The sequence below is a fragment of the Gopherus flavomarginatus genome, chromosome 18 (assembly GCF_025201925.1).
Source record: "Gopherus flavomarginatus isolate rGopFla2 chromosome 18, rGopFla2.mat.asm, whole genome shotgun sequence".
Taxonomy (NCBI): Eukaryota; Metazoa; Chordata; order Testudines; family Testudinidae; genus Gopherus; species Gopherus flavomarginatus.
Genome location: NC_066634.1, coordinates 7,351,013 through 7,365,639, shown reverse-complemented (window position 1 = coordinate 7,365,639; position 14,627 = coordinate 7,351,013). Strand labels below are relative to the sequence as shown.

At 45.3% G+C, this 14,627-nt stretch overlaps 1 protein-coding gene across 1 annotated transcript in view; it reads left to right on the top strand.

Moving 5' to 3' along the window:
• Window positions 1–14,627, top strand: part of LOC127036941 (butyrophilin subfamily 1 member A1-like) — a 225,033-nt gene that overhangs the window by 144,867 nt on the left and 65,539 nt on the right. Inside the window, exons 3-4 of the mRNA XM_050928227.1 lie at window positions 11,447–11,788; window positions 13,071–13,355. Coding sequence (XP_050784184.1) covers window positions 11,447–11,788; window positions 13,071–13,355 — 627 coding nt within the window. The remainder of the gene's footprint in view (window positions 1–11,446; window positions 11,789–13,070; window positions 13,356–14,627) is intronic.

The window sequence follows — 14,627 nt, the reverse complement described above, 5'->3', positions numbered from 1 at the left end:
TAACCTTGGGTTTAGCAGGTCAGTGCTCAAACCAGTGAGCTATCATTACCCCTATAATTAGCCAAGTACATCCCACCACCTTAATTGGTTTACACCCAACAAAATTAGTTATATAGCAGACAGAAACAGTCACAGAACCAGAAAGAGATTATACAGACAAACAATAGAGAAGTGTATACTACAGTGATAGAACAATACAGAAATAAGGATTTCACATCCCAGCTATTGATAAGTGAGTTCTTGCCAGACAGGATTCTATCAGACTAAGTTTCCTTTTACATCTTCTAGGCTCTTCCCTTTCTCTGGAGGTGACAGAAATATCAGGGCAGGACTGTATTCCTAATAGTCCAATAGCACCTTATTTCAATGTGACTAGTTTGGAATGTGAGGATGTGACCATACACTTCCCAGTTTATGGCTGGTCTCTGTTGCTTAGCTGAAGAACCAGGCCTCAGACTGTCACAGTAAGAGAAGGTCCTTGCACTGGCAGACACTGGTTTTGATTCCTTCTTTTATACCTCTCTAACTAGCTAAGTGATAAGATTACACCAAAATTCTTTAAGTATAGGCCTTTGCAGACAGGCCTGGACATCTATATTCTAACACCGTCTATTAATGACAAAGAGCAGTCATATTTGTTCATTTTTTTGGTTGATTTTTTTTCTTTTAAAGTTTGTGAAGAGTGATGGGGTTGTTCATGCTGAGGAACACTCTGTAAAAATGCAGTGATTGGGGATTTGTCTGGAGCTCAGTCTCTCTTTGTGGAGCACATTCAGTACAGTGAAAATATTCAGGGCAAATTCTGCCCTCTGCTAACCCCATTAGCCCCTTATTAGCTTCACTGAGGTTGTACAGGTGTAAATGAGAGCAACACTTGAACCTTCATCGTTGTTCACACAGAGTGAAGCACATCTACTTCTAGAAAGAGGAAGATTATTTCCCATTGTTTCCACTGGCTTTTATCTTAAATCGCATTCACTAAAACATCCCCCGCTTCAGGTAGTTGAAGGCTGCTAGCAAATCCCCCTCACCCTTCTCTTCTGCAGACTAAACAAGCCCAGTTCCCTCAGCCTCTCCTCATAAATCATCTGCCCCAGTCCCCTAATGATTTTTGTTGCCCTCTGCTGGACTCTCTCCAGTTTCTCCACATCCTTTCTGTAGTGGGAGGCCCAAAACTGGACACAGTACTCCAGATGTGACCTCACCAGTGCCAAATAGAGGGGAATAATCACTCCCCTTGATCTGCTGGCAATGCTCCTACTAATGCAGCCCAATATGCCATTGGCCTTCTTGGTAACAAGGGCACACTGTTGACTCATATCCAACTTCTTGTCCACTGTAATACTTAGGTCTTTTTTTGGCAGAACCGCTGCTTAGCCACTCGGTCCTCAGCCTCTAGCAGTGCATGAGATTCTTCTATCCTAAGTGCAGGACTCTGCACTTGTCCTTGTTGAACCTCATCAGATTTCTTTTGGCCCAATCGTCTAATTTGTCTAGGTCACTCTGGACCCTATCCCTACCCTCCAGTGTGTCTATTTCTCCCCCCAGCTTAGTGTCATCTGTGAATTTGCTGGGGGTACAATCCAACCCATCATCCAGATCATTGATGGGGGTCACTCAGGATGAAAGATTGCTTAGCAAGACTTTTGTATCACCTGCACATGAAGAAGGGGTAGCTACCTGCCAATGGTGTTGTCAGTGATCTGGGAAAGGAACTACTGGCAGAGGGTGAAAGTAAGCTGGTACGGTCCAGTACGGCGTACTGGCAAGAGCTAGTACGCTGTGCCAGACTGCACCGGCTTCCGCAGCAGGGATTTAAAGGGCTCAGAGCTCCCATGGCTGCAGGGAGCCCAGAGCCCTTTAAATTCCCCCCTGCAGCTCCAGCAGCCAGGTTGGGACTGGGATTTGAAGGGCTTGGAGCTCCCAGCCGCTGCAGGGAGCCCAGAGTCCTTTAAATCCTCTCCGCAGCTCTGGCGGCCAGGCTGGGGCTGGAATTTAAAGGGCTCAGGGCTCCCTGCAGTGGTGGGAGCTCCGGGCCCTTTAAATCCCGGCCCCAGCCTGGCAAGGCTTGGGGCTCCCCGCAGCCGTAGGAGCTCTGGGCCCTTTAAATCCATGGTCGAGCCTGGCTGCCAAAGCCCTTGCCCTTCAATTTGTCCCTGAGCGCTGGGGCTCCCAACCTGGGACTCCCTGGGGCTCCCAGCCAGTGCCCCAGGGCCTTTAAATCTTGAGAGGTGCTGCCTCTTCCGGTTGAGGCCACGCCCCCTCAGGACTCCGGCAGTACCTGTAAGGCCTGTAAGTTACTTTCACTCCTGGCTACTGGTATGGTATATACATGTGTACAAGAGGCCTGGTCTACACTGGGGGACGGGGGATCAATCTAAGATACACAACTTCACTTATGAGAATAGCGTAGCTGAAATCGACGTATCTTAGATTGCCTTAGCTCCCCCGTAGACTTTGCTTCCTCCTCTCGCCAAGCTGGAGTTCAGCAGTCGACAGGAGAACGATCAAGCATTGATTTATCGCATGTACACTACATGCGATAAGTCAATCCCCGATAGATCGATCGCTACCCACCAATCCAGTGGGTAATGTAGACGTACCCTTAGATCAGAGAATGGCTACAACCGCTGTTGCCACCACCAATGTATTTTTCTCTCGCTCTCCCCCCACCTCACTCTCACTCTCTCTCTCACAGTCACACATACACATACACACACCACCCTCAAAACCTGAGGAGCTCATCACAGACTCCAATTGTTATAACTTTTTGGATGAATTTCAGCCATATTTACATACCTAAATAAGACTATCTGACTTCTACTTAAAAGTCTCTCTTTAGGTCCCTATTTGGAATTTTTTGGCCAAAAGCTCCAAATCACTCATACTGTACGAGGGCTGGTCAAAATATTCTCCATCAAAACTATTTTAGTATAAAATTGGGGTTTTGACTGAATTATTTTTTGTGTAGAAAGTGTCTGCCTCCATCATTTTTTTTCTGATGTTTCATTAGAAACCCCCAAACCTCCTTTTTTCAGAAAGAAGAAAAAAAAATCCTGCTGACTTCTGTTAAAAAATTGGGTTTTGGTTTAATAACAAAAAAAATGAAAACTCTCCATGGAAGGGAATTTTTTTTCCAACTATTATTATACCGCATTACATATGCTAATGTTGCATTACTTTTATGAATTGGAATTTCTTTCTTAGGTTATTAGTGATAACTAGGGCTGAGTGAATATTTCACTATATTTGATGATTGCCCTCTCATTATCTACCCACACATTTCCCCAAGTACAAAGTAAAATTCTCAAATATATTAATCATTTGGAAATATTTGCCAAATGGACATTCTAACCCAGGATAACCCTCACCTGCATGGCAGATAATTGGAGACTCCTAAGAAATAACACAAATTAAGAGTAGGGTTTTACCCTGTTATGTAATTTGTGATATTTCTTGGGAGTCTCCAATTTTAGGTGCATATACAGATAATACCAATGAATTTCCCCAATCAGAACACCCAATAGAGCAAACATAAAATTTAGTGTCTTGTTAGTATGTGTACTTTGTAGGAGCCCTTGACCTGTCACCATAATACCTTCTGTGCAGCAGCAGTTAGCAGCTTGGCTAACTGGGCTCAGTGCTGCCCAAACGATAAGGCAGTAAGTCCCTCCACAGGTTTAATGGGCAATAGGTAGGGAAATCTCTACGCCCTTACCCCTTGGTTTGAGGACACAGTTCAGGCATTAGGGGGGTCTTGCAAACAATCTCCCTGACTATCTAACTAAAGATGGTGCACTCCGGGAATGATCCTCAGGTTCAGAGATGGATCTGGCCTCCTCAGTCACTGCAGAGGGGCTGATGATTGCTGCTGGCAGCAATGACACTGCTTCTGATCCAAGGCTTTCCCCTTACCACAAAGGAGGGTGGGGAAGGCTCAAGGTGCAGGTTATAACAACTCTACTAAATCCTAACTGTAGTCTCCCACCCTAGGGCTCAGACACACTCACAGCAGGAGGCAGCCCTGAACCAGCACCCAGAGCAGTGGTGCCCTGTGGTGACTGAGGCCTTGTCTACACTAGGGGCTGAATCAGCACCCCTGCTATCTATGCAGTGGCATTGATTTAATGGGTCTGGTGAAGACATGATAAGTCGATAGGCGAGCACTCTCCGGTAGACTTAATAAATCCACCTGAAAAAAAGGCAGAAATTATATCAATGGGAGAGCACCGTGTTAAGTTGATGTAAGTTTCTTGGATGTAAATTACATAAATTACATAAACTATGAAACTTAACTGCCGTAACTTAGGTTGACTTAGAGCATTAGAAAAGGGTGGAGTTTCCCTAGGGACCTGAAAGACCAACTCAGCCGGGCTGGGTGGGGGAGATCTTCTTTGGGTGTTGTCCCTGTGGGTGCTCCACTTTAGGTGTTTGTGTGCACCTGCGCTCGTAGTCGGAGACTTTTGGTAGCAGTGTCCTGTTGGGTCACCCCACCTCACGCTGCTGCAGGCAGTTAACCGTGTGACCAACCCTCACTCAATTCCTTCTCTACCACCCTTGGCCACAAGTTGGAGCAATCAGCAGTGCCTCACTACTTTGTTGTTAATTATTTACAGTCAGTTACTTAGGTTCCTTGTTAGTAGCTACTTAGCTTGTTTCCCTTTTCTTTTCTCCTTGGTTTTAAAAAACAAAAACAAAAAAAACCCCTTCATGGCCAGAAAAACAGCCATTATGAGGGTGAAAGCCCCTCCTCTTTCAACGCCTTGCCTCCAGGCTTGCAGTGCCTATCTCTGGCAGCCACGGTTGGTATGTTTGCTGCCTGGGCAAAACAGACATGCCACAAAGTGTTGCATTGCCTCAGGCTCAGGGCCAGAATGGCATGAAGTGAAGACGTCTCTCAGGCCTGCGTCGGAGCATGAGGCTTGGGATCCCCCCCCTCACTTCACCAAGCGCGGCTTCAGACAGGGGTCCTTTCTCCAACCCCACATCGGAGTGCCCCGCTTGTTATCACTCGAAGAAGCACCTGGGTCCTCACCACAGGAAAAAATAATAATAATTAAAAACAATCAGCCATCCTGTAGATAATAATAGCACCAGCTCTGCTGTCAGCACCGGGAGCTCGGGTGGCTGAGAGCTCCGACACTGCTGCAAACAGAGACTGCAGGGGACGGCCCCGATGCAGGCACTGATGGGAAGTTGGAGCCCTGTGCCTCCACACCACAATCTACAGCTGCTCCGTGGACAGGCATCCAGTGCCTGCACCACCTGGGCTGTCAGCGTCGGGAGCCAAGGTGCTGGAAAACCCCAGCACCGCTAAAGCCAGAGACTCTACAAGAGCTGGCACTGACACAGGCACTAAGGGGAAACTAAAACCCTGTGCCTCTGCACTGCGACCTGCAAACGGTGATGTGGTACCATTATAAAAGATGCCTTCTTCAAAGGCACATCCAACACGCACAGAGGTGCAGCCAGCAGAGCTGTATTCTCCTCCGCAGCCCTGACACTGACAAGGAGGCAGCCCCAGTAGCCAATCAAACCAGCACAGCAGCAGTTCCTCAGACAAACTGTTCTGGTATTCATCTCTTCCCCAATCCCCCTATCCGCAGTACCGATATGAGAATGATATCATGGGCACTGAGTAGCCCTGCGTCCCCAACATCACTCACTGTCTTGCTACTTATTTGAAGGAGGAAGATGAGGAAGAACAGGAAATATTCTCCCACTACCTCCTATCCATCAGGTGTCAATCAACCCAGGAGCCTCTCCTGGGGCATATTATGCTGTCCCCAGGTACTTACAGTGGTATGGGGGACCCCTATGCCACTTCAATCCCAATGGGCATACTGGAATCCATGGGTCATATCCATGGGTCATATTCCGCCATGGCTAGACCGAGCACACAGTAATTCCCCACAGTTTCTGTACCAGCACCCTCAATAGTATCAGGGGAAGAGGAAGAAGAACCCCAGCTCCTGCAGGGGACATCACCTACCCACTTGCCATCATTGTCCACAGAGGACACCTTTATGCCTCCTCCCCCTCATATAGGGGATGATTTCAAACTGTTCCATGGCTTATTTGAGAGAATGGCCCTCTCTGGACATCTCCCGTGAGAAGGTCCTCATAATACAGCATGGGCTAGTGGACTTTTTTTTGCATTTAAAAAAAAATTGCCCTTCACATGAATGAGGCACTGATGGACCCTGTAAGGGTCATTCTGTGGACCCCTGCCGCTGCCCCTCCAGCTGGCGGGAGGTCCGACAGGAGGTGTGTACCAACAAAGGGCATAGACCACATCTAGCACCTAATTTCTTAGTTATAGACGCAGTCAAACAATGTGGCATGCAACAACAACCCAGAAACACAACCCATGATAAGGACTGGAAAAGATTTGATCAGTTTTGGCAGTAAGACTTACTCTTTGGCAACACCTCACCTCCGCATAGCCAACTATGCAACATTACTAACAAAATACAATTATACAAATGACACAAAAGTATCTGAATTGATTAATTGTATTACCAAGGACCAGGGAGAACAATTCACAGTGCTTGGTTCTGAGGACAGGGCTGCAACATCTGTGTCAACGGTGGTTGTAATGAGAAGGGCCTCATGGTTCTATCTTTCTGGCTTCCCCGAAGAGGTGCAATCCACGGTGGAAGACTTGCCAACCGAAATTATTCACCAACTAGACAGACGACTCACTCCACTCACTCACGGACTCATGAGTGACTCTCTCATCCTTGGGGACCTATAACCCCAAACCCAAGAGGAAACAGAGGAATTACTTTACATCCCAACGATACCACCGGCCAATGTATTCACAACAACAATAGCGGTGATTTGACTCACAGGGTTGCAGACACAGGCCCTGAGGGGACAACTACCTACTTCTCAAGTTGCTGCATCCCAACCATCAACCTCCCTATACAAGAACTCTGGCAGATGGACACCAGTACTTGACCTCCAATAATTCAATAAGTTTGTCAGAAACACGATTCAAGATGGTAACACTATACGCTATAAGCGACTGCCAGCTAAAAGTGTCAACCCAGCAGACAGCATTGGAAGCCGCCAAACAGGTGGTAACCCTCTTCATGAATCTGGGCTTTCTAATAAATACTGACCAGCCCACTCTAACAACAATGCAAGAGCTAGACTTCATTGAAGCCCACTTCAACTCTATCAAGACTATAGCCTCACTACCGAGACAACATTCTCTCACTCTCACCAGCCTCATACCCACTGCGTGAAATATCCCACAGGTATCTGCCAGGACTTGCCCCCAACTCCTTGACCACTGGCAGCCACAATATTTGCTATCAGACACGCCAGATTAAACATCCGTTGCCTACAAGGAGGCTACATATCAGCTTTGTTCCACACAGGCACAGCATAAACAAGCACCCCACAATATCGGGCAAAATAAAGGACCCCCTTCTCTGGTGGGCAAAACCAACCAATATATGCATGGAGGCACCCTTCATTCAGACCACAAATGCCTCACTCCTGGAATGCGGAGCACACCTGCACTCACATTCTATATAGGGCTGCTGGTCCCCTGTGGAATCCCTTTGACATATAAACCAATTGTAACTTCAAGGTGTCCGCAACGCTTGCTTCCAATTCCTGCCACTCATCAAAGATAAGGCTATTTGAAGCCTTAGCTTGTATGTATTATATATACAGACAAGGGGAAGTGCACTCACAGTACCTCTGTGTACAAGCCTTAAAAACCTGAGGATAGTGCATCAGATACAATAGCCACACCACCACAACAGATACCCTCATCAGACATATTTCTCAGGATCATGAAGGGAGCTCGACAGCACAGTACTCCTGTATGTATTTCAGCACTAGGGGTTCCCCAGTAGACCTTTTTACAACTTCACAAAATACCAAACACCCTCATTTTTGTTCTGGTGCAGGTCTCGGTGAGCAGTCGTTAGGCAGTACATTTCTCCTTGAGTGGAACGTTCCCCTTCTCTATGCCTTCCCTCCTATTCCTCTCTTGAAGCAAGTGATCCACAAGATCAGGCCACAGTAATTCTACTAGCATGGTCTTGCCAAACCATTGTATCCTTACTGCCTCAGCGTGACCGTGCATCCATGAATCACACTCCCACTTCTGTCTCACCCACTGTCCCAGGACTCAGGCCATGTCCTGCATCCACCGAAACTGCATCTCAGAGCATGGCTCCTCCATGGCTCATGGAACCTGAGCTGGCCTGTTCAGAGTAGGAACAAAATATACTATAACACAGTTAACAGAAATGAACTGTTGCCCATACACCCTGAAGGGGAGACAGGTTAAGGCCTGGTGCCAACTAAAATGGATTACTTCCATCCCAGGGACATTACCCTCTATATTGCATTACCTATTATAACTCAAATGGTCAGATCTATCCGTGAGCTCAGTAAAAGTCCATCTACCTACCATCACAACATTTCACCCCAAAGTGGATTGCCATCCTGTCTTTATCAATCTACTGACCCAATGTTTCCTCAGAGGACTCAATAATGCCTACCCTGAACTACATGAGCTTTCTACACCATGGGACCTGAACCTGGTCCTTCGGATCATCACCTCTTCCCCATTTGAACCCATGATGACATAATCACTGCCACACCATTCTACGAAAATAGAATTTCTTGTGGCAACGACATCTGTCAGACATGTGGGAGCATTGTGGGCTTTCATGGCAGAATCCCCATGCATGGTCTTCTTTGAGGATAAAGCCTCCCTCAGACCACGCCCCTAAACCCCACACAGATAGAACACATTACACACTTCATAATCTTGATGTTCGGAGGGCATTGGCTTCTTACATAGACAGGACTAAACCGTTCCATAAATCCCCCAGACTGTTTCTATCCATCACTGAATGCTCCAAAAGGAGCACTGTCTCTAAACAAAGACTTTCCACATAGATCCATAATCACACAAAACTCTGCTATCATCAGTGCAACTGCCAGCCCCTCATGGGGATTCGCTCACATTCCACTAGAGCCTTATCAGCCTCCACAGCTTCCCTGCACAATGTACCTATCACGGACATTTGTAGAGTTGCTATCTGAGCCTCAGCCCATACATTTAGACAGCACTATGCCTTTGAGCAACAGACAACATCTGATACCTCCTTTGGATGCTCTGTGCTATCAGAGGTCACAACTTCAATTCCAAAGCCCCTCCTTCCATCAGAGGACACTGCTCTGAAGTCACCTAAAGTGGAGCACCCACAGGGACAGCACTTGAAGAAGAAGAGAAGGTTACTCACCTTGTGTAGTAACTGAGGTTCTTCGAGATGTGTGTTCCTGTGGGTGCTTCACTACACTCCTTCCTCTCCTCTACTTCAGAGTTTCCTTATTAGTCTCCGCAATAGAGAAGGAACTGAGTAGGGGTTGGTCGCACAGCCTCGGTTAACTGCCTGCAGCACTGTGAGGTAGAGACCACGCATGTGCAACCCAGCTGGGCACTGCTACCAAAAGTCTCCGACAATAAGCACAGGGGCACACAAACACCTAAAGTGGAGCACCCACAAGGACATACATCTAGAAGAACCTCAGTTACTGAACGAGGTGAGTAACCTTCTCTTTCCCCAACAAAACTCTACAGGCTGGGCATCATCTTGAAGACTACAAATGCTTTTCCTATGCTCAGGGACTTCCCCCTCCTACTTCTTACAGAGGCACAAGCCACCCAAAAGGGTTGGGCAGAAAGCAGGATCATAACTAGGCTTAGATATTTATCAGTAAATGTCGATAAAATGTCAATTTCACTGTACGCACACAAACTGATTAAAAAATATTTCCGTCGCTGCTAATTAAAATATTCAGAGATGTAAAGTAAGAAATTAGTTTGACAATGCTAAAAAATTTATATATGCTGTTAACAGTTTGTATTTTAATGCTTATAAAGTTTAATTGTCTGACCCGCCCTGTCATAAACAGATAGGTAAGGGTTAATGTTCTTCTACCTGTAAAGGGGTAACACCAGTAACCTGAAACACCTGACCAGAGGACCAATCAGGAAACAAGACTTTTTCAAATCTGGGTGGAGGGAAGTTTGTGTGTGAGTTCTTTGTTCTTTGTCTTGTATCTGGCCCTCTCGGCTATGAGAGTGATTTTTCTATCTCCTGGCTTTCTAATCTTCTGTTTCCGAGTTGCAAGTACAAAAATAGTAAGACAATAAGGTTTATATTGTTTTCTTTTGTATTTACATGTGTGTAGTTGCTGGAATGTTTTGAATTGTATTCTTTTTGAATAAGGCTGTTTATTCATTTTTCTTTTAAGCAATTGACCCTGTATTTGTCACCTTAATACAGAGAGACCATTTTATGTCCTTTTCTTCTTTTTTTATATAAAGCCTTCTTTTTAAGACTTGTTGGAGTTTTTTCTTTAGTGGGGACTCTAGGGAATTGAGTCTGCAGCTCACCAGGGAATTGGTGGGAGGAAGAAGTCAGGGGGGAAAATCTCTTTGTGTTAGATTTACTAACCTGACTTTGCATACCCTCTGGGTGAGGGGGGAAGTACTTGTGTTTCCAGGACTGAAAACAGGGAGGGTGGAGTCCCTCTGTTTAGATTCACGGAGCTTGCTTCTGTATATCTCTCCAGGAACCCAGGGAGGGAACACTCAGAGGGGGGAAGGGAAATGGGTTATTCCCCTTTGTTGTGAGACTCAAGGAATCTGAGTCTGGGGGTCCCCCAGGGAAGGTTTTGGGGAGACCACAGTGCGCCAGGCACTGTATAGATTCCTGGCTGGTGGCAGCTTTACCAGGTCCAAGCTGGTAACTAAGCTTGGAGGTTTTCATGCTAACACCCATATTTTGGACGCTAAGGTCCAGATCTGGGAAAAATGTTATGACACGCCCCCATTATATGCCCCTCCATAATTTCCTGCAACTGTGAAAATTTAAATTGATACAAATAAAAATTTTCATAAAACCTGTAAGTCTACAAAACTCTTGAAAATTTCAGTAGATTAAAAATAAAAAAAAAGATTAAAAATAAACATTGATATTATCCATCAAAATTATTATTTTTTAAAGATTGAATTTGACCAAGTCTAGCCTTAGCTTTGCTGTCCACCTGTCCCTGCTGGCAGCCACTGAGAGGAGAACGCACTGTTACAACTTTAATGATGGTACAGGCCCCTGCTCTGCCTGGAACTTCAGGAAGAACTATGCATTCTGCACCAACTCCTGAGAAGTTCAGTCTGCACACCTCGTGCTCAAATCTGTGCATAGCTGAGCTATCAGTGAGGAGCTCAAACACGCTCTCCATTCTGAAGGGGGGTAATTAGGTTAGAAGGGGTGAGTTTCTCCCAGGAAAGATAGCACTGTTGTTGTGTCTCAGAAATTACATCTAGTTTTTCTTTTGCTCTGTCTACACCAATGTCAAGCTTTTGAAGAAAATCAGTGATCATGATTTATTTCTTTTCTTGCAGGTGATTTTACTGTCAATGTGCATGTTGATCCTCCAGTTGTCTTGGTTGGACAAGCTGCGATGTTGTCCTGCCATCCCACAGGCCAGGTCCCCGCTAATATTCAAGTGCATTGGTACAAACTGGAAAGGAATAAAAATACGACGTTATATTTGTACAATAGCACAGAAAAAGGGACTGAGCTGGGCCGGGCTGGGGACCAGCACAGGATCAAAGGACGATATGAGAATGGAGACGTTAAGGTGAAGCTCTTTCCAGTGCAAGTAGAAGATAGTGGGCAGTATGTGTGTGCAGTGACAAGCGATGGTGTCTATCAAGACGCTATCGCCCAGGTGATTGTTGCAGGTAAGCATGGATATGTTCATACAGAAGTGTTGCTGGCAGGGAACAATGCCACACTGATCACAGTGGCGCTGATTCTCCATTGGCTTGCCCTGTGTGTAGCAGCTGTATTTCCATTTAATCCTTTCCTCCCAACAGGGAGGGTTCATCAGCTGGCAGGGGAAGGAGAAACACCCACGTGTGTGCAGTGCTATGGGAGGTGGGCAGAGGAAGTGATGGACTGGGAAGGAAGCGGGGAGAAGTGCAGGACTGGGAGTCAGAGAAGCTTCAGCAGTTTGGTGTCCATTTCACATAGTGTATTCAAATTATACACAGTGTATGCACACAACATGGATACCTCATGTACCTTTTTCTCTGGCTTTTTGCTGGTGGCTTGTGCAAGCCTCATCCCCCTGCATTGTGTGCGCTGCTGTTGTACAACAGCAATAAAATGACTGAAGTGCAGGAAGAAAGCTCGGCCATTACCTCCCATCATACACACACACACATGCACTCAGGCAGTACATTAGAGTCCTGCAGAACTTTGAGGTCACTGATCACCTGTGGTTTGTACACACTGACATTACCCCTTGTACAGAGAAGGTTCTCCTTGGCCAGTCTAGAGCTGATGTAAGGGCTCTGTAGTGGTCTTGCTTCCAGATATGGTGTAAGGGGCGTGTCAGGGTTGTGGGAGAGAGGGAGCAGGCTAAGGGCTGGTAGGGGTATGGCTGGGGCACACTGCGCTTTGGCTATGCTCTGCTTCCAAGGCCTCATAGGGGATAATGGGAAACAAAGTGTAAGTTAGAATAGCCCTAAAGCTGCTCTGACTTACATTGGGACCTAGTATGGCCACTGAATGTGCCCAAAATATGGACCGCACAAAGGTGGATCTCCCTTTTTCTGAAAATACTGTTTGCTGACTAATCTGCTGCCATCCCAAAAGTGAAGCTATCACATACATACAATGAAGTCATGTCTACATGCAGTTTGGGATCAGCTGAAGTGTTTGGTGATCTTTTGGGTGGAAATCTCTCTGTGAATTTAAGATACTTGCAAATGCAAGACTATAGTTCAGTGTAGATTCTGCTAGAGCGAATGGCCCAGGATAGAGGACTCTGGAGATCTGTGGTTGGCGGCCCATACCCCAATTGGGGTGATGGGCATGAGTGAGTGAGTGAGTGTAGATTCAATAGGACATAGCGACTGTAATGATAGTGGTGATCATTCATCTTTAGCACTCTTTGTTTAGCTTGTTAGCTAGTTCTTCATCCTGTTTAACATTTTCTGAAATTGGTTTCCACTCTAGGTTTTGGATCTGCACCTCGCCTAACTATAGAACATCAGCAGAATAATTCAATCACTCTGAGATGTTCGTCCCAGGGTTGGTATCCACAACCAGAAATACGCTGGACTGACAGCACAGGCCAAAATATAACTGCCATGGCTGAAATAAGAATCCAGAAAGATGTGACAGAGCTGTATCAAATCCACAGTATGCTCAGGGTAGCAGATACTGCTTCTGACACCATCTCATGCACTATAATAAGCCCCTTGCTGAAGAGGCACCGCAAAAAAGTTATTGCAATTTCTGGTAAGAGATGTTGTACCGTCAAAGCAAATATTCCTGTTCTTACTTACAAATTAGGGCTAAACGCATCTGCCTTCTGGCCAACCATGCCATTTAAGGCTTGCCTACACGGAGCATCAATACAGTGAGTATCAATAGAGTGATTTCTAAAGCGCATTAAAGGATTACACATTAATTAGTCCATGTAGACCCTTGCTGATGCTCACTAAAGTTTCCCAGGTGTCCTTTACCATATTACTCTTTGAAACAATAATATGGTAAACCAAAACCAAACCAGAATCTAAACCAAAATGGAACCAGATTGCTGGCACTTACAATTAAAAAGGTCTAAATAATAAGATGGGTGAACTAGAGTGTCTCGTATTAAATGAGAAGATTGATATAATAAGCATCACAGAAAACTGGTGCCACGAGGAAAATCAATGAGACACAGTAATACTAGGGTATAAAATATATCTGAAGGACAGAACAGGTCATGCTGGTATGCGGGGAGGCATTATATATGAAAGAAAGTGTAGAATCAAATGAAGTAAAAATCTTAATTGAACTAAATTGTACTATAGAATATCTATGGATAGTAATTCCATGTTTGAAAAATAAGAATATTGCAGTAGCGCTATATTACAGATCACCTGACCAGGATAATATTAGTGACCGTGAAATGCTCAGGGAGAGCCTATTAACATAAAAAACAATAAAAATAATGGGGGATTTCAACTATCCCCATATTGACTGGGTACATATCATCTCACAAAGGGCTGCTGAGATAAAGTTTATTGGCACCTTAAATGACTGCTTCTTGGAGCAGCTAGTCCTGGAACCCACAAGAGGAGAGGCAATTCTCGATTTAGTCTGAAGTGGAGCACAAGATCAGGTCCCAGAGGTGAATATAGATGGACCGCTTGGTAATAGTGACCATAATATAATTAAATTTAACATCCTTGTGGTGGAGGAAACTCCACAGTGACCCAACACTGTGACATTTAATTTCAGAAAGGGGAACTATGCTCAAATGAGGAGGTTAGTGAAACAGAAACTAAAAGGTACAGCACCAAAAGTAAAATCCCTGCAAGCTGCATGGAAACTTTTTAAAGACACCATAATAGAAGCTCATCTTAAATGTATACCCCAAATTTAAAAACATAGTAAGAGAAACAAAAAAGAGCCACCCCGGCTAAACAACAAAGTAAAAGAAGCAGTCAGAGGCAAAAAGGAATCATTTAAAATGTGGAAGATAAATCCTAAGGAGGAAAATAGAAAGGAGCATAAACTTGG